The sequence below is a fragment of the Vulpes lagopus genome, chromosome 24 (assembly GCF_018345385.1).
Source record: "Vulpes lagopus strain Blue_001 chromosome 24, ASM1834538v1, whole genome shotgun sequence".
Taxonomy (NCBI): Eukaryota; Metazoa; Chordata; class Mammalia; order Carnivora; family Canidae; genus Vulpes; species Vulpes lagopus.
In genome coordinates, this window is record NC_054847.1 from 42,198,595 (window position 1) to 42,217,499 (window position 18,905).

Sequence of the window (18,905 nt, forward strand, 5' to 3'; positions counted from 1 at the left end):
CCCCGGCAGCAGGTACTATGTCATCTGCGGACTACGTGTCACAGAGGATTCACCTCTGCAATTCCTCAAGCTGAACACTTTTCTTCTCGTGCCTCTGCCCTAAACCTAAGTGTGAAGCTGCCTCTCTGTCCGGAGAAGGGAGGAGGAGGGTGAAAGGAGAGAAATAGATGGAATTCTTGGCAGAATGCCAGTTTTGTGGATCCCCAGATGGGAGGCAGGGAGTACCGAAGCTTGTAGCTCTGCAAACTGAAAGGAGAAGCCCTGTGCCTGGAACCTCAGGGGAACAGAACGTGCGCCGCGCCGCGCTCTCTATAGGAGGCACACTGGGCCCCGCGGCAGGCACTTTGTGGTCTCGATCCTCTTCTCTGGGGGGTGGGGTGCTACCACAGGAGCCACTGGGGGAGAGGCTAGGAGGCTAAGGCCTAGAACTTCTCTTCCACAGTGCTCTCTGGAGCCCCAGCTGGGGCAGAGAAGGGGGGCACGCATCACTGCTCGCTTATTCTCCACTTGGGACCACCTGGCTCCTCGGTTCATCCTCCAGCTGGTCCTCAAACTTGGCCCTGCACGGGAGTCACTAGAGACAATTGTATAAAAGCAGATTTCTGGATCCGCCCTCAGGCTCTGGAGGCCAGGCCAGGCATCTTTTTTTAAACGCAAGAACTGCAGATGTTTCTGAGGCAGGTTAGCCACAGGCTGACCACGCTTCGAAACGCGTGGCCCCAGGGGACAGTTACCATCACCCTCGCAGAGGGCATGGCCGGAAAGCCCGTGGGGGGGGGGGGGGGGGGACGGTGCTAGGCTCCCCCAGCTGTGGTCCAGGTGGCCGGCTGCAGCTCCTCTGACCCACTTCCAATCTGCCTGCCACACGGCCCCTCCCTCGTTCCCAGCCTCCCCGCCTGGTCTTCGGGAACATGTGGGTTCCTGGCTCTCTGTGTTTTTACGTTCCTGCCCACTTATATTCTGTTTGACATTGTTCTCGTTTTCACTTGCTAATGTTCCCTTTCTCCTGCCCTCATATCTCACTGCCTATTAGGATCCGACTGGGACCAGCTCCCTGAAGAATGCCTTGGCCACGGCTTGTTGGATCAGTCACAGCGAAAGGCAGTGACAGCCAGCACGACGCTGAGTATCTGGACCTAAGGGGAGAACTGAAGGTCAAAGCAGCTCCGGGGAGCTGGTCCACAGTGATGGGGACTATCCAACAAAGGACAGAATCACCACCCCAGGAGCTGGGAAATCGGCCTGCGATGCCAACACACCCAGGCAGTAGGGCTTCTCGCGCCTCCGGTGTCGCTCCCGGTCGTAGCGGTACCCGGGGTAGCAGGTACACAGCACTCGGCCGAAGTTATCTGTGCACTGCTGTTCACAGGGAGCCTCGGCACACACGTCGTAATCTGAAAAAGACAAGCATGAGCTCACGTCGGCCACAGTCCTTTAGCAGCCCGGGCAGTGACCCTGGGCCTGGGCCTGGGCCTGGGCCAGACCTGATTGGGCTGCAGCCTGCTGGGGAACTTCACGTTTGGACGGGCCCTAACTCTTGAAAGTCCCATGATGGGGAACTTGGTGCTCGGCCTGGCCATGGTTGAAGGCAGACGTCACCTGTGATGCTTCCCCAGGTCATCTCCTCATCTCCTGGGGTCCGCCACTCATCTAGAAAGCCAAGATGCTCTAGATGGCCAGGCTGTGCAGCAGTACCCGGGGTCCTGTCTGGTCTTTTTCACCAGCTGTGGTCCAGACAGGGAATTTCTTCCAGATGAGCCCTGAAGAACAGCTGGCCCTGGTGGGGGGCGTGGGCACCATAACGTGGGAGCGAGGGCTGAAGTCACGCAGGCTAGGAGGAGCGTGAGGGAGGCTTTGGAACGCGTGTGAGTGATGCAGGGTTGGTGCCTTTGTGCCCTGCAGGGGTGTGTGTGTGCGTGCCGGGGCTCGGTCCTGTTCCCAGGAGGAGCTGGGAACAGCTGGAGAGCTCTGGAAGCCCTATTACTTGAAAAGAATTAGAGCCTGTCCTCCTCCCAGTCCTTACAAACTGATCTTTAATGAGCCTCTGAAGGGATGTGGCTCTGAGTCAGGAGCTCAGGCTGCACCTTTACCTCCACACTAGATCCAGCATCTGCATCACTGGGCTATCTTCCCCGGGCGCTGACAGATGAATGATCCTCGGATGCGGAGTCAGCCTAGCTCTGCTCTGCCGCACAGGATGGTGGAGTGCACGGGCCCGTCAGCCTCTAGTGCAGTCGGGGTCAGCGTGGCGAGGGTCACGCCATTCTCATGATGACCCAGAATGCTGCCCGTGCTCCATCCTTTGCCCTATAACTGTGATGCCAGGCCTACTTTTCCTGTGGGTGTTCTTGGTCAAACCTGGTTTCCTTAATTCAGTATCCGCTCTAGGCAGCCAATGTTTCCTGCTCTATACGTTTCTTTCTCTTGCTCCCATTCTCTGCCTTTTTTGCAGAATGCCTACTCTGTCCCAGGCCCCCGGCCAGGAGGCATGCAGCATTATGATGAAGAGTATGGGTTCTGCACCCAGCCCTCCCAAGACTGCGACTATCTCTGTGACCTCAAGTCCTTTAAGCCTCATCCTCTCACCTATAAACTAGGGGTGGCAGTAATCCTGACCTTATGGTGCTTTTATGAAGGTTAGCTTGGATGATGCACTAAGCACAGTGCCCGACACACAGTAAAAGCTTAACCTGCTCTTCTGCTTCCTTTATGAGTAGCTCTTATGAGCGTTTGGGTATCTGGCAAGGGCTGTGTCCCCTGGAGTAACTGGCACTACTCTCTTCCGACAGTTTATGCTCAATTAATAACTGTTGAACTAGAACAAATCAGATTATTCTATCACCTAGCCAATCAAAATAATACAGCAGGGCTTGGCAAAATATATCTGGTTGGCAACCACTACTCAGCTCTGCTGTGGCAGAGCAAAAGCAGCCTAGGTAATACACAAGTGCATGAGTGCGCTCGTGTTTCAATAAAGCTTTATTTACAAAGATAGGCAGTGGGTCAGATTTGGCCATAGGTTGTTGACTTCTACCTTAGGGCAACAATTGAGGCAACAACACTCTTCTAAACTGCAGCTTCTACTCAGCATATTTGTTTAAAAATTCTAGTCTCTTCACTACCTGTGATGGCTAATTTTATGTGTCAATGTGACCAGATCACCATACAGAGATACTGGGTCGAGCATATTCTAAATGTTTCCATGGAGATCTTTTTTTTTTTTTTTAAGATGGGATCAACATTTTATTCAGTAGAGTCTGAATAAAGCAGATTGCCCTCGAAAATGTTGGTGGGCCCTTTCAATCAGTTGAAGGCCTTAATAGAAAAAAGACTTCCCCAAGGAAGAGGGAATTTTGGGGGTAGACAGCCTTCTGATTCAAATTGCGACTTTCTTCGGGGTCTCCAGCCTAACCTAGGGACTTCTGATTTGCCAGCCTCCAAAATCTTGTCAAGTAATTCCTTTAAATAAACCTCCCTCTGTTTCTCTGAACAATCCTAACTAATACACTATCTTTTCTGAAATTTTAGTTTTATACTTTGCATTCCTGGTAATGGAAATCTTTATGATTAAAGAGAACTTGACCTCTCCCCCCTTTATTCCCACAGATTAAAACACTTAAGTGTTCTAGTGACACCAACACAGCAGAGAGTTACGGCAAGGCTACATTGATCACAGGTGTCACAGACTCACTTGAGGGTGAAGGGAGACTACTTTCAGGCTCTGATGTTTGAAACACGACCTCACATTTAAAGAAACTCTAAGTATGTGGTACCCATGTAATGTGTTTTTATTTAGGTTGGGCAAGGTCTTTAGCTGGGATCTTACACTGACTGGCCCAAACTTGGTTTTCTTAGTATCTGCCAAATTGAAATATAAAGGACACAGCTGCGGGAGAAAAGCTGGCTTATAAAAAAATGCAATTATTTTGACCTTTGTGGGGTCTTTTGTTCCCCCACCAAGTTCTAACCAACAGAATTGACTGGCGGTGAGAAATTTAGTCTCAGAGAGGCCCAAGGCCACATAAACCATCATATGTAAAGTGATTTCCTAACCAACCTTCCTAAAGCAGCTCTCTCAGGGGTCCCAGCAGTGGTTTGGTGAACTCTTCCACCATTTCACTGAAGACAGCAATACACAGGGAGGATTCATTTATTTCCAGCTGAGACAAAGAAACTGCCTTCTAGGAGATAAAGCAACATGAGCTGGCTTGGCCGGGAGCCTGGTCGTCCACAGAGACCTGGCTTCTTGGGTGACAGTGAAGAAACCTATTTCTCATTACCCAGCCTTCTCTCCCCAGCCCCAGGCAAACTAATCTCACACTCTCCAAACAGTTCATGTTTTCTGGATCGGCACTGGGAACCCTTTGCAGCTCTTTTCCTCCTGCTTGTCCAGGTTCTGGGCAGCCTTCCTTGATCAGTTAGGTCCTCCTCTTTCCTGAGACTGCCTCTGACTGCTCTGGTCCTCTGTGCTACGTGCCTGTTCCAGACACTGCTTCCCTGAATGCCTCCGCCACACATGTTGTGGTTATCATCAAAAACAAGAGCAGGAACCACCATTCATCTAGTGCCTAGTAAGAGCCAGTTTCTGTTCCAAGTACTTCACATGTGGTAATATTCTTAAAACCACCATGAGTCAAGTACTAATACCTTCCCACAAAAACGAAGATAGGTGCGTGTTAAGACTTAATCCTGGTGTCCTCTTGAAATTTGTATGTTGAAATCCTAACCTCCAAGGGGCCTTTGGGAGGCACATAGGTCATGAGGGTAGAGCCTTCATGAATGGACCTGGTGCATTTATAAAAGAAACCCCAGAGAGCTCCCTTGCCCTTCTGCTCCATAAGGACATAGCAAGAAGATGGCTATCTATGAACCAGGAAGCTCTCACCAGACATAGGGTTTTCCAGGGTCTTGGTCTTAGACTTAAGCCTCCAGAATTACATAAGAAATATATGTTTGTTGTTTACCAGATTATGGAATTTTTGTTACAGCAGCCAGAATGGACTAAGGCAATATGGAAAATGTAATTAAAATTCAGGTCAGATTCCATGCTGTCTATACCACGGGGCATAGACAGGTATGTGCCTTGAGGGCTGGATACATGTCTAACACTGCTCTGCCTCTTTAGTGCTGGGCTGAGCACAGTGCTTGAAGGGGCTTTGAGTCTAGCATCTGAAAAGCACAGAGAGGTCGGGGAGGATGCTTGTGTTCTGTGTATGAAATGCTGATTAGGGAAATACAGCCCCTTCAGCTTAAAACCTGAAATATGAGAATTAATCTATAAGTTGTGTAATGATTTAGCTAGAACATGCTACAGGTAACTAAATAGGCGCTAGAAAAATTTAATGCCAGAGAAACCTGAAATTACACGCAGATAACCCACATATTCTATGTACATCTGAACTTTATAGACACCTAAGGGTTAGTCACAAACAAGGTGAGAAGACATAATCTTTTATATTACATACCTTCTGGGATGCATTGTCCAAGAACAAATTTATACCCTTTGCAGCATTTTTTCCTAAGAGACAAACAAAAAATGTATTTTAAATGGGATGTTAGATTAAAAATAGAATTCTTTTCAGTTATCGAGTGACTTGTGCCCAGGAAAAAGTGAGGCATAAGGGAAAGAAGGCATAGTGTATTTTTTAAAAAAATATTTTATTTATTTATTCATGAGAGACACAGAAAGTGTATTTTTTAAAAAATATTTTATTTATTATTCATGAGAGACACAGAGAGGGGCAGAGACACAGGCAGAGGGAGAAGCAGGCTCCATGCAGGGAGCCCGACGCAGGACTCTATCCCGGGTCTCCAGGATCACACCCTGGGCTGAAGGTGGTGCTAAACCTCTGAGCCACCAGGGCTGCCCAGCATAGTGTATTTTTAAGGGAAGCAGAGATAAAAAGGGGAAAGATAATCATTATCACATGGCCACATCTTCCAACAGCAGGATATCCTTTTCACCACGTAATATAGGAGTTTAATCACTTGAATCCTATGAAGTGGATTAACGCAGAGACTTTAAGATACTTGTATCAGATGAGGGGAGGCCTAGAGGATATAAGAGAACTTTGAGGCTGGCCAGGCTCCTCCTCCTACAAGCCAGGGATTCACATGACTTGCTAATTATAACAATTAGTTAATAATAACTAGATAATTATAATGATGTCTAATTGTAATAACAATTAGGTAACTAATTATTATTAAGACTGAGGCTGGGAGCCCAATGATTCTAACCCCCTATTTGAGTGCTTGCTTTATACCTGTACCACGGAAGTTACTGAAAGGTATCTAAATTTTCTGAATTTAAAAAACAGCAAATAGGCAATTCATTCATTCATTTATTTTGAGAGAGCACTCAGAAGTGGGGCAGAGGGAGAGGGAGAGAATCTCAAGCAGATTCCATGTTTAGTGCAGAGCCCAACTCGGGGCTCAATCTCATAACTCTGAGATCATGACCTCAGCCGAAATCAAGAGTCGGAGGCTGAACTGCCTACATCACCCCGGTGCCCCCCCCACAAAACAGGCAATTCTAACAAAAATTTCCAAGACTTCAATCTCTCCCTGAGGTAAAGAAATGGTGCCATCAGTTCAAAATGTTAATCTCTCCTGGAAGGACTATGTCTCTGGTATGGAGTTGTAAGCTCCTCACAGACCAACCCCCTGCAGACAGCAACTATACGCTTTGGAGAAAACAGAAGGAAACCACCACAGGCAGGTTCCGGTGAGTCAAGAGAGAAATTCAAGATTTAAGAGGAGAGTTGAAATTTTGAACAAGGGGCCGACCCAGGCTAAGTTTCTTGCTTTCTGGGCTTTAGCCTGAGTGCCTATCACAGCTGCTAAGTGGTGTAGAAAGCTAAAACACAGGGAACCCACAGTGTGTTTTGGCTTGATCAAGTGCAAGACAAAGCTGGGGTAACCGGAGGCATGAAAAATTGAGGGAAAACCCAGGAAAGGGAGTGCTGGAGAAGAGTAGCCTTAAATTCTGTGTATAAATCCTGCCCAAGCTCTGGTAAGCCCTGACCCATGCCTGTGAGGAGCAGGTTCAAAACACCCCTGGTAAATACAACTCATGCTGGATGAAGGCTTGAGCTGCCACCTACTGCAAGGCAGTTTTCACATTACATCCAACCACGTTATTTGCCTGCTAAAAGAAAAATACCAACATTTCTTGAATGAATAGAACAGGATCCAGGGTCTTCATAACTTATACAAATGAGATAAAAAGGGGAAAGATGGGGGAGGGGCAAGATGGTGGAAGAGTAGGGTCTCCAAATCACCTGTCCCCAACAAATTACCTAGAAAACCTTCAAATCATCCTGAAAATCTATGAATTCGGCCTGAGATTTAAAGAGAGACCAGCTGGAATGCTGCAGTGAGAAGAGTTTGCGCTTCTATCAAAGTAGGAAGACGGGGAAAAAAGAAATAAAGAAACAAAAGGCCTCCAAGGGGGAGGGGCCCCGCGAGGAGCCAGGCTGAGGCCGGGGCGAGTGTCCCCAGGACAGGAGAGCCCCGTCCCGGAGGAGCAGGAGCTGAACTGACCTTCCCGGGCGGAAAGGGGCCCGCAGGGAGTGAGAGCAGGACCCAGGAGGGCGGGGATGCCCTCGGGCTCCCTGGGACAGTAACAGGCACCTGCGCCCCGGGGAGATGCGCCGAGCTCCCTAAGGGCTGCAGCGCTCGGCGGGACCCGGAGCAGCTCGGAGGGGCTCGGGCGGCGGCTCCGCGGAGGGGGCTGCGGGGCTCCGGGAACAGCTCGGAGGGGCTCGGGCGGCGGCGCGAATCCAACAGCGCAGGCCCCGGAGCACAGGGCGCCGGGACACAGCCCAGGATCCGGCCTCCCCCGGGACAGGTAGAGGCTGGGAGGGCCCAGGACAGTGAGGACGCTCCTGCCCCGAGCTGAGCAGATCAGCGGCCCCGCCCGGGAGCCCCCAGGCCCTGCAGACGGAGAGACCCGGGGTTACTGCGGGGGCTGACTCCAGGGTCCCAGAGCTGCCCCCGCCACTGTGGCTTCCTCCTGGGGCCACACGGGGTGAACAACCCCCACTGAGCCCTGCACCAGGCAGGGGCAGAGCAGCTCCCCCAAGTGCTAACACCTGAGAAACAGCACAGCAGGCCCCTCCCCCAGAAGACCAGCGAGACGGACCAGTTCCAGGGGAAGTCAAGGGACTTAAAGTACACAGAATCGGAAGATACTCCCCCGTGGTTTTTTGGTTTGTTTTGTTTTGTTTTGTGCTTTTTTTTCTTTCTTTCTTCTTGATTTCTGATTGCTTCCCCCACCCCACCCCCTTTTTTCCCTCCTTTCTTTCTCTTTTTCTTCTCTTTTTCCCCTTTTTTTTCTTCTTTCTCTTTTTCCTTTTTCTCTTTTCTTTCCTTCTCTCTCTTTTTCTCCTTTTCCCAATACAACTTGTTTTTGGCCACTCTGCACTGAGCAAAATGACTAGAAGGAAAACCTCACCTCAAAAAAAAAAAAAAAAAAAAAAGAATCAGAAACAGCCCTCTCTCCCACAGAGTTACAAAATCTGGATTACAATTCAATGTCAGAAAGCCAATTCAGAAGCACTATTATACAGCTACTGGTGGCTCTAGAAAAAACCATAAAGGACTCAAGAGACTTCATGACTGCAGAATTTAGATCCAATCAGGCAGAAATTAAAAATCAATTAAATGAGATGCAATACAAGCTAGAAGTCCTAACGACGAGGCTTAACAAGGTGGAAGAACGAGTGAGTGACATAGAAGACAAGTTGATGGCAAAGGGGGAAACTGAGGAAAAAAGAGACAGGCAATTAAAAGATCATGAGGATAGATTAAGGGAAATAAATGACAGCCTGAGGAAGAAAAACCTACGTTTAATTGGGGTTCCCGAGGGCGCCTGAAAGGGCCAGAGGGCCAGAATATGTATTTGAACAAATCCTAGCTGAAAACTTTCCTAATCTGGGAAGGGAAACAGGCATTCAGATCCAGGAAATAGAGAGATCCCCCCCTAAAATCAGCAAAAGACGTTCAACACCTCTACATTTAATAGTGAAGCTTGCAAATTCCAAAGATAAGGAGAAGATCCTTAAAGCAGCAAGAGAAAAAAAGTCCCTGACTTTTATGGGGAGGAATATTAGGGTAACAGCAGACCTCTCCACAGAGACCTGGCAGGCCAGAAAGGGCTGGCAGGATATATTCAGGGTCCTAATTGAGAAGAACATGCAACCAAGAATACTTTACCCAGCAAGGCTCTCATTCAAAATGGAAGGAGAGATAAAGAGCTTCCAAGACAGGCAGGAACTGAAAGAGTATGTAACCTCCAAACCAGCTCTGCAAGAAATTTTAAGGGGAACTCTTAAAATTCCCCTTTAAGAAGAAGTTCAGTGGAACAATCCACAAAAACAAGGACTGAATAGATATGATGACACTAAACTCATATCTGTCAATAGTAACTCTGAACGTGAACGGGCTTAATGACCCCATCAAAAGGCGCAGGGTTTCAGACTGGATAAAAAAGCAAGACCCATCTATTTGCTGTCTACAAGAGACTCATTTTAGACAGAAGGACACCTACAACCTGAAAATAAAAGGTTGGAGAACCATTTACCATTCAAATGGTCCTCAAAAGTAAGGGGTAGCCATCCTTATATCAGATAAATTAAAATTTACCCCGAAGACTATAGTGAGAGATGAAGAGGGACACTATCTCATACTCAAAGGATCTATCCAACAAGAGGACTTAACAATCCTCAATATATATGCCCCGAATGTGGGAGCTGCCAAATATTTAAACCAATTAATAACCAAACTGAAGAAATACTTTGATAATAATACACTTATACTTGGTGACTTCAATCTAGCTCTTTCTATACTAGATAGGTCTTCTAAGCACAACATCTCCAAAGAAACGAGAGCTTTAAATGATACACTGGACCAGATGGATTTCACAGATATCTACGAACTTTACATCCAAACTCAACTGAATATACATTCTTCTCAAGTGCACATGGAACTTTCTCCAGAATAGACCACATACTGGGTCACAAATTGGGTCTGAACCGATACCAAAAGATCGGGATAGTCCCCTGTATATTCTCAGACCATAATGCCTTGAAATTAGAACTTAATCACAACAAGAAGTTTGGAAGGACCACAAACACGTGGAGGTTAAGGACCATCCTGCTAAAAGATGAAAAGGTCAACCAGGAACTTAAGGAAGAATTAAAAAGATTCATGGAAACTAATGAGAATGAAGATACAACCGTTCAAAATCTTTGGGATGCAGCAAAAGCAGTCCTGAGGGGGAAATACATCGCAATACAAGCATCCATTCAAAAACTGGAAAGAACTCAAATTCAAAAGCTCACCTTACACATAAATGAACTAGAGAAAAAGCAACAAATGGACCCCACCCCCAGCAGAAGAAGACAGTTAATTAAAATTCGAGCAGAACTAAATGATATCGAGACCAAAAGAACTGTGGAACAGATCAACAGAACCAGGAGTTGGTTCTTTGAAAGAATTAATAAGATAGATAAACCATTAGCCAACCTTATTAAAAAGAAGAGAGAGAAGACTCAAATTAATAAAATCATGAATGAGAAAGGAGAGATCACTACCAACACCAAGGAAATACAAACGATTTTAAAAACATATTATGAACAGCTGTATGCCAATAAATTAGGAAATCTAGAAGAAATGGACGCATTCCTGGAAAGCCACAAACTACCAAAACTGGAGCAGGAAGAAATAGAAAACCTGAACAGGCCAATAACCAGGGAGGAAATTGAAGCAGTCATCAAAAACCTCCCAAGACACAAAAGTCCAGGGCCAGATGGCTTCCCAGGGGAATTCTATCAAACGTTTAAAGAAGAAATCATACCTATTCTACTAAAGCTGTTTGGAAAGATAGAAAGAGATGGAGTACTTCCAAATTCGTTCTATGAGGCCAGCATCACCTTAATTCCGAAACCAAAGATCCCACCAAAAAGGAAAATTACAGACCAATATCCCTGATGAACATGGATGCAAAAATTCTCAACAAGATACTAGCCAATAGGATCCAACAACACATTAAGAAAATTATTCACCATGACCAAGTAGGATTTATCCCCGGGACACAAGGCTGGTTGAACACTCGTAAAACCATCAATGTGATTCATCATATCAGCAAGAGAAAAACCAAGAACCATATGATACTCTCATTAGATGCAGAGAAAGCATTTGACAAAATACAGCATCCATTCCTGATCAAAACCCTTCAGAGTGTTGGGATAGAGGGAAATTTCCTTGACATCTTAAAAGCCATTTACGAAAAGCCCACAGCAAATATCATTCTCAATGGGGAAGCACTGGGAGCCTTTCCCCTAAGATCAGGAACAAGACAGGGATGTCCACTCTCACCACTGCTGTTCAACATAGTTCTGGAAGTCCTCGCCTCAGCAATCAGACAACAAAAAGACATTAAAGGCATTCAAATTGGCAAAGAAGAAGTCAAACTCTCCCTCTTCGCCGATGACATGATACTCTACATAGAAAACCCAAAAGCCTCCACCCCAAGATTGCTAGAACTCATACAGCAATTTGGTAGCGTGGCAGGATACAAAATCAATGCCCAGAAATCAATGGCATTTCTATACACTAACAATGAGACTGAAGAAAGAGAAATTAAGGAGTCAATCCCATTTACGATTGCACCCAAAAGCATAAGATACCTAGGAATAAACCTAACCAAAGAGGTAAAAGATCTATACCCTAAAAACTACAGAACACTTCTGAAAGAAATTGAGGAAGACACAAAGAGATGGAAAAATATTCCATGCTCATGGATTGGCAGAATTAATATTGTAAAAATGTCAATGTTACCCAGGGCAATTTACACGTTTAATGCAATCCCTATCAAAATACCATGGACTTTCTTCAGAGAGTTAGAACAAATTATTTTAAGATTTGTGTGGAATCAGAAAAGACCCCGAATAGCCAGGGGAATTTTAAAAAAGAAAACCATAGTTGGGGGCATCACAATGCCAGATTTCAGGTTGTACTACAAAGCTGTGGTCATCAAGACAGTGTGGTACTGGCACAAAAACAGACACATAGATCAATGGAACAGAATAGAGAACCCAGAAGTGGACCCTGAAATGTATGGTCATGTAGTATTCGATAAAGGAGAAAAGACTATCCACTGGAAAAAGGACAGTCTCTTCAATAAATGGTGCTGGGAAAATTGGACATCCACATGCAGAAGAATGAAACTGGACCACTCTCTTTCACCATACACAAAGATAAACTCAAAATGGATGAGAGATCTAAATGTGAGACAAGAGTCCATCAAAATCATAGAAGAGAACACAGGCAACACCCTTTTTGAACTTGGCCACAGTAACTTCTTGCAAGATACATCCACGAAGGCAAAAGAAACAAAAGCAAAAATGAACTATTGGGACTTCATCAAGATAAGAAGCTTTTGCACAGCAAAGGATACAGTCAACAAAACTAAAAGACAACCTACAGAATGGGAGAAGATATTTGCAAATGACATATCAGATAAAGGGCTAGTTTCCAAGATCTACAAAGAACTTATTAAACTCAACACCAAAGAAACAAACAATCCAATCATGAAATGGGCAAAAGACATGAAGAGAAATCTCACAGAGGAAGACATGGACATGGCCAACATGCACATGAGAAAATGCTCTGCATCACTTGCCATCAGGGAAATACAAATCAAAACCACAATGAGATACCACCTCACACCAGTGAGAATGGGGAAAATTAACAAGGCAGGAAACAACAAATGTTGGAGAGGATGCGGAGAAAAGGGAACCCTCTTACACTGTTGGTGGGAATGTGAACTGGTGCAGCCACTCTGGAAAACTGTGTGGAGGTTCCTCAAAGAGTTAAAAATAGACCTGCCCTACGACCCAGCAATTGCACTGTTGGGGATTTACCCCAAAGATTCAGATGCAATGAAACGTCGGGACACCTGCACCCCAATGTTTCTAGCAGCAATGGCCACAATAGCCAAACTGTGGAAGGAGCCTCGGTGTCCATCGAAAGATGAATGGATAAAGAAGATGTGGTTTATGTATACAATGGAATATTACTCAGCAATTAGAAACGACAAATACCCACCATTTGCTTCAACGTGGATGGAACTGGAGGGTATTATGCTGAGTGAAATAAGTCAATCGGAGAAGGACAAACAGTGTATGTTCTCATTCATTTGGGGAATATGAATAATAGTGAAAGGGAATATAAAGGAAGGGAAAAGAAATGTTGGGAAATATCAGGAAGGGAGACAGAACATAAAGACTCCTAACTCTGGGAAACGAACTAGGGGTGGTGGAAGGGGAGGAGGGCGGGTGTTGGAGGGGAATGGGTGATGGGCACTGAGGCGGACACTTGATGGGATGAGCACTGGGTGTTTTTCTGTATGTTGGTAAATTGAACACCAATAAAAATTAATTAAAAAAATAAAAAAAATAAAAAAAGGGGAAAGATAATATCACATGGTCACATCTTCCAACAGCAGGATATCCTTTTCACCACGTAATATAGGAGTTTAATCACTTGAATCCTATGAAGTGGATTAACGCAGAGACTTCAAGATACTTGTATCAGATGAGGGGATACAAATGAGACCCATTTTTAAGGGAAAGACAGTCAATGATGCCAGCTCTGATTCTAGATGTTGGTATTATCAGACACGACATTAAAGCAACTGTTACAACTATGTTTGATGATATAAGGGAAAATATTCTTGTGATAAAGGAAAAGGTAGGAAATCTAAGAGAAATAGAAACTATGAAAAGAACAAAATATAAGAACTAGAAAATATATCCAATAAGAAAACCCCATCTTGATGAACGGGTTTCACAACTGAGTGGTGATAAGCGGGAAAGAATTAGTGAATCTGAAAATATATGCACAGGATCTACCCAGTTTAAAGAGAAAAAAAAATGATTTAAAAAAATGCACCAGACCTCAGGGACTGTGGGACAATTTCAAAGTTCCAATGGATGGTATTTGGAGTTCCAGAAGGCAAGGAGAGCGAGCCAAAAAAAGGAGCCGAAAAAAATTGAAAAATGGTTGAAATATCCCAAGTTCAGTGAATAATGTAAATTTACAGACTAAACATATTTAGCAAACTTGAAACAGGTTAAATACACACACATATGAAAATTTGTCTGGAGACATCATAGTCCTCCTGCTGAAAACTAAAGGGAAAATCTTGAAAGCAGGCGGAGAAAAAGTACACATCATACAAGTGTGTGGGCCATGCACTTCCAATCCAAAGCCATGGTAAGCAGAAACAGTGGTAGGATATCTTTAACTACTGAGAAAACAAACTAGGCTGCTGTTAACCCAGAATCCTATATCCAGAGAAAATATGCTTTAAGACTGAAGGTGAAATAAAGATGTTTCAGATTAAAGAAAACAAAGCATTCTTCACCAGCAGACCTGGATGACAAGAAATGCTAAAGTGCATTCTTCTGAATAAAAAGGGACAGGGTGCTGGGGAAGGGGGCGGGGCAAGGGGAAACATGGATCTGTAGGAAGGAATGAAGTGCCCCATACATGGTAAATGTCCGGATACATATAAAAAGCCTATTTTTTCATCTTTAGTTATTTTAAAGCAGAAATTATACCATTGTCTTGCAGGATTCATAATGAAAGTAACTGCCACAAGCTGCACTGCAGAATTTAAAAATGGCAGGGTTATAAAGGGACCTACATGGTCGCAAAATTTCTACACTGTGTGTGAAAATGTACAACAGATAATTCCTTTTGTTCTCCAACTCCCCAGCCTCCTTATTCCTCCCTTCCCTCCCAGCTGGGTTCCTTGAAAGTTTCTCTTTACCATTTTCCAAAGCCAGGATGTTAATTAAGATGCCAAGAATTAATCGGGGTGCGTGAATCTGAGAATCTCCAGAACATAGGCCAAGATTTTTGAATGGTCTATAAAGGTTAAGCTATCATTAAAAAAAAAAAAAAAGATTTCTCTGTAATCTTAAAAAAACCACATTCAAGGTTATTCCCATGGGAATATCCTCTCAATCATTTGTATTTAGACATGCTTTCTGGGTGGAAGAGAAAGGGAGTTAAATATGGTCTAATGATTGGGGAGTGCACATCGCCTGCAGCCTATTGATGCCGTGTGTGAGCATATCATTTGTATGTTGTAGTGAGTACTGGGGCATGAGCCAGAGATTTGGGAAATTAGGCATTATTTGGGTTCTAAAGAAAATTCCCACCTTTGTCAAACGGTCTGAACCTTCCACCAGGTTAGACAAGGCTTTCTAAGAAAAATTTCACACACTTAAGTCTATTTTTTCCATCACATTTTAGTAAGACAATAACAACATGACTTTCTGCTTTATAAATTAGTTTAGCCTACTTCTATTATTCATCAATTTTTTTTAAAGATTTTAAGTAATCTCTACATCCTCCATGGGGCTCAAACTCATAACCCCAAGATTAGGAGTTGCATGCTCTCCCACTGAGCTAGTCAGGTGCTCCTGTCAAATACAAGACAGGTTACCACTGACAGGAGAAACTCAGCCATCTCTTCCCAAAACTTTTAAAATTTGTAAGAATTTTATTAAATCCACTTGTAAATCTTGTATAAAACGTATTAAAAATGTGTACAACTTACAAACATCACATCTGGTAAAAGAACATTGTGGGGCCCAGCTGGGTACAGCAGCAGAGCCTCATTTCTCCCTGCAACATTTCTCACGTGCAGTCCAGCTGCCATGGACATTCTTACTTCAAATGCATAATAAGTGGGTTTCCATTTAAAAAAAAAACAGCAGCATCTGGGATGCTTCCAAATCACACTTGAGTGAAATAACTAAGGTCCCCTCCCCTGCAAAGAACACATTTACCAATCTGTATGTATATACTCAATACAGATTATTTTGAATCTTTCCTCAGTATATTTTATGTTTTATATATATGTGGGTGTGTGATTTACTGCTATGAATGATGTGTGGCAATGTCCAGAGTTTTCCAATTAGACATAATTTCCCAACATCTCCATCTGATTTATAATTTTACATGACAAGGGAAGCCCATGGGGTAGAAATTTATGATTATCGTTATTTCTAACAGAAGTAGAGGATCTACCTTTACCTTCTGTGAAACTTACAGTCGGTCTAGGTTTCCACGGCTTAAGAAAGTCCAAGTTCCTAACAACTAGAAAGAAAACTGCTTGATCATTAAAATTTTACAGTTCTTACTTACTGTATTACTTGAAGCTGTCCTATGGAAAACTCTAAGAGGAAGAACAGTACCCTAGATGATCTGAAAGTCAAGCAAATCACAAGAAAGTGGGATGAAGGGGGAACATGTGTTTTTGATACATTTTAAGTGCAATAGCACATTTAAGCATATGGTTCTATTTGTTTCTATTCAAATAGCACGCCTAACATATAGCCACGGAGAAGTTCGACGGCATTTGAAAGTTCATGCACGTGGACGCAACCCTTATAATCTCTCCTTCTACGTCCAAGATCTCATACTTGGGCATTCTGATCTTTTTGAACATCACAGGGCTTGGGATTGTCCATTTAGTGGAGCCCAAAGTAATCTGTCATTCGCTTTTTTATTAAATTAAATCACATAGTGATTTGATATGCCTTCAAAAGTCTACAGAGCTGTATCAGGAGATCTAAGCTTCAGAACGGCCATGCTTCATTTAAATACCTGCTCAGTTAAGAATTAACTCCCCCTCCGCTGCTTTTTTCTTTAACTGCCTATCTCACGCCATCTCTCTGCTGGAGAGAAGGAGGTCTGAGACTTCATTGCACCCTCCTGCTTCTCCAGAGTTCCTGGGAAGACAGCATTAATTTGCATGTTAAACACTCATCCAACACAAACCACCATTTAAAATAAACAATGAAATATTCCAAAGTCTAAAATAATAAACCCTGGCTTGCACATGTTACGCCATTTCAAAGATTACTTACAACAAACACAATTTACGTACAATGAAGTCAAGATAGCCAAAGTGGAATCTTCTTCATGTTATGCAAGCACAGGCACTTGTTAGACTGAACTACAAACATGGTTGTGTGGTTTTTATCTTTAAGAAAAACAAATGAAGATGGGGAAAGTTCATGTGGATTCTGGGGAGGCAGTCCCTCTTAATCTGCTTCATGTGTCATAACTTGGTTTTCCAAATGCAAATGCTTTTCTCATTTCTTGGCCAGGGGAAGTGGTGATCAGAGGTGGTTCTTACATAGAAAGGGTGACATCGGCTAATCAAGAAAGTCTGTGGAGGCTTCCCCTGGGTGCCCCAGAGCATTAACACACATAAAAAAATCATTTATAAAAACAGTGCAGCAAGAGATATATCCCAGCAACCAAGTGTGTGTGAAAGCTTTTGGAAGGAAAAACGGAATCAGGAAAATGAAGATGAGAGAGATACCATCATTTGACTGTCTGCTGTTAGCAGATTTTAGAAAAGAAAAAGAAAAAAAAAAAACCACCCTGCCTATAGGATTAAAGGACAAGAAGGGACCTTGAAAGGTCGAGTTATAAGGCAAGAAATAGTTCAATACTTGCACCACTGCAATAGTAAATTTCCCTAAGATTTGAGGTTTTCTTTGCATTGCTGTCTAGATATGCACCAGACAGATCAGATTTTTTTTTTAAATGAGAGCAAGAACTGCACTTTTTAGAGTATTTTAGGGTTCTTTGTGCCAAGCTACAAGTAGTGGATGGAATAATGGCTTCGGGTCAAGCAAATCTGGTTTACAATTCTGGCTCCGTCATTTAGAGAGCCTGTAATGTGACCTCGGGCTCATTTCTTATACTCGCTGAGTTTCAGATTCCTCATGGATAACACATGAATAATAATATTTGCTCTACAGAATCATCACAAGGATTACAGATAATAAGGTACCTAGCACAGGGCCTGGTTTACGGTCAAAACAGTGTTCTAGCTGCAGCTTTATGAATGTAGCAAGAAAACAGCAAAAGCTACTCTTCTCAGGTGCCTTCATCTTATGAATCATCTCTTCCTTCCCCTTCTTATTCAATGGCCAATGCCTTCTTCCAAAAAACAAAAGAGAGGGAGAGGGAAGGAAGGAGAGGGAGAAAAGTTTTGATTTCAAGATGATTGGAAAGTAGTATTTTTGTCCTCTTCTTTCAGAAGTTAAACCCAAATAATGGGACTAGGAAATAGAAATGCAAGGTCAAATTCCATGGATTAGGAATATAATTCCAATATGCAGTCTCATATGAATATGGCCAGTAAGTAGATGGGAGAATGGGAAGTGATTCTGTAGAGTAACTTCATACCTATGCGCCTTCAGAGGATGTTACCACAGAGAAGCCAACCCACCTTGCAGAACCTCAGCCAGGCTTAGGAATCAGACACATAAGGTACTGGACATTCATTCCTCATCAAATAGTTGATGAGCTGTAGGATTAGAGGCCCCACTCACCTCCACCCCCCATTCGCACAGAGCAGTTGTCCCAGCTACAGACTGTTTTTGAGAAATAAAGCTGAGAAGGTTTGGAGGACGTTCAAGAGTTTACTCTTTCTTCCAGGTTAATGAAATTGAAGATTTATTTTCTTTTAGCTGGGAGTCTCTAGATCTACACTCTAACCTTCATCCACTACAGACATGATTTCAATGTCCATAGAAACAAAACAGAAATAAAATGGTGTACTTCCAGGGTTCAGTTTCATCTACTACATCATGTCTATCACCCTTGATGTAAATAATGCCTATGTCCAAGTTGTGAGATTATGGCACCCCTCTCTTGCAGGAGGAAAGGGGAGGCCAGAAGATAGCAAGAAAATCTGAAAGTCTGGTGAGAAGCTGGGCTTCCAGTTTCTGCCCTGACCCCAGGTACCCTTTGTAAGGTACCTTTCATCTACCACTATAAGAGGCAAAAGACACAGTCTTTGGAGA

The 18,905-nt window shown here is 43.8% G+C and overlaps 1 protein-coding gene across 3 annotated transcripts in view; it reads right to left on the reverse strand.

The window, feature by feature from the left end:
- The window catches only part of CCBE1 (collagen and calcium binding EGF domains 1), a 230,873-nt gene that overhangs the window by 24,465 nt on the left and 187,503 nt on the right, over nt 1–18,905 (reverse strand). For all 3 annotated transcript variants that reach the window (XM_041739728.1, XM_041739729.1, XM_041739730.1), the window contains 2 exons: nt 5,466–5,518; nt 1,260–1,394 (listed from right to left, as the gene is read on the reverse strand). In XM_041739728.1, coding sequence (XP_041595662.1) covers nt 1,260–1,394; nt 5,466–5,518 — 188 coding nt within the window. The remainder of the gene's footprint in view (nt 1–1,259; nt 1,395–5,465; nt 5,519–18,905) is intronic.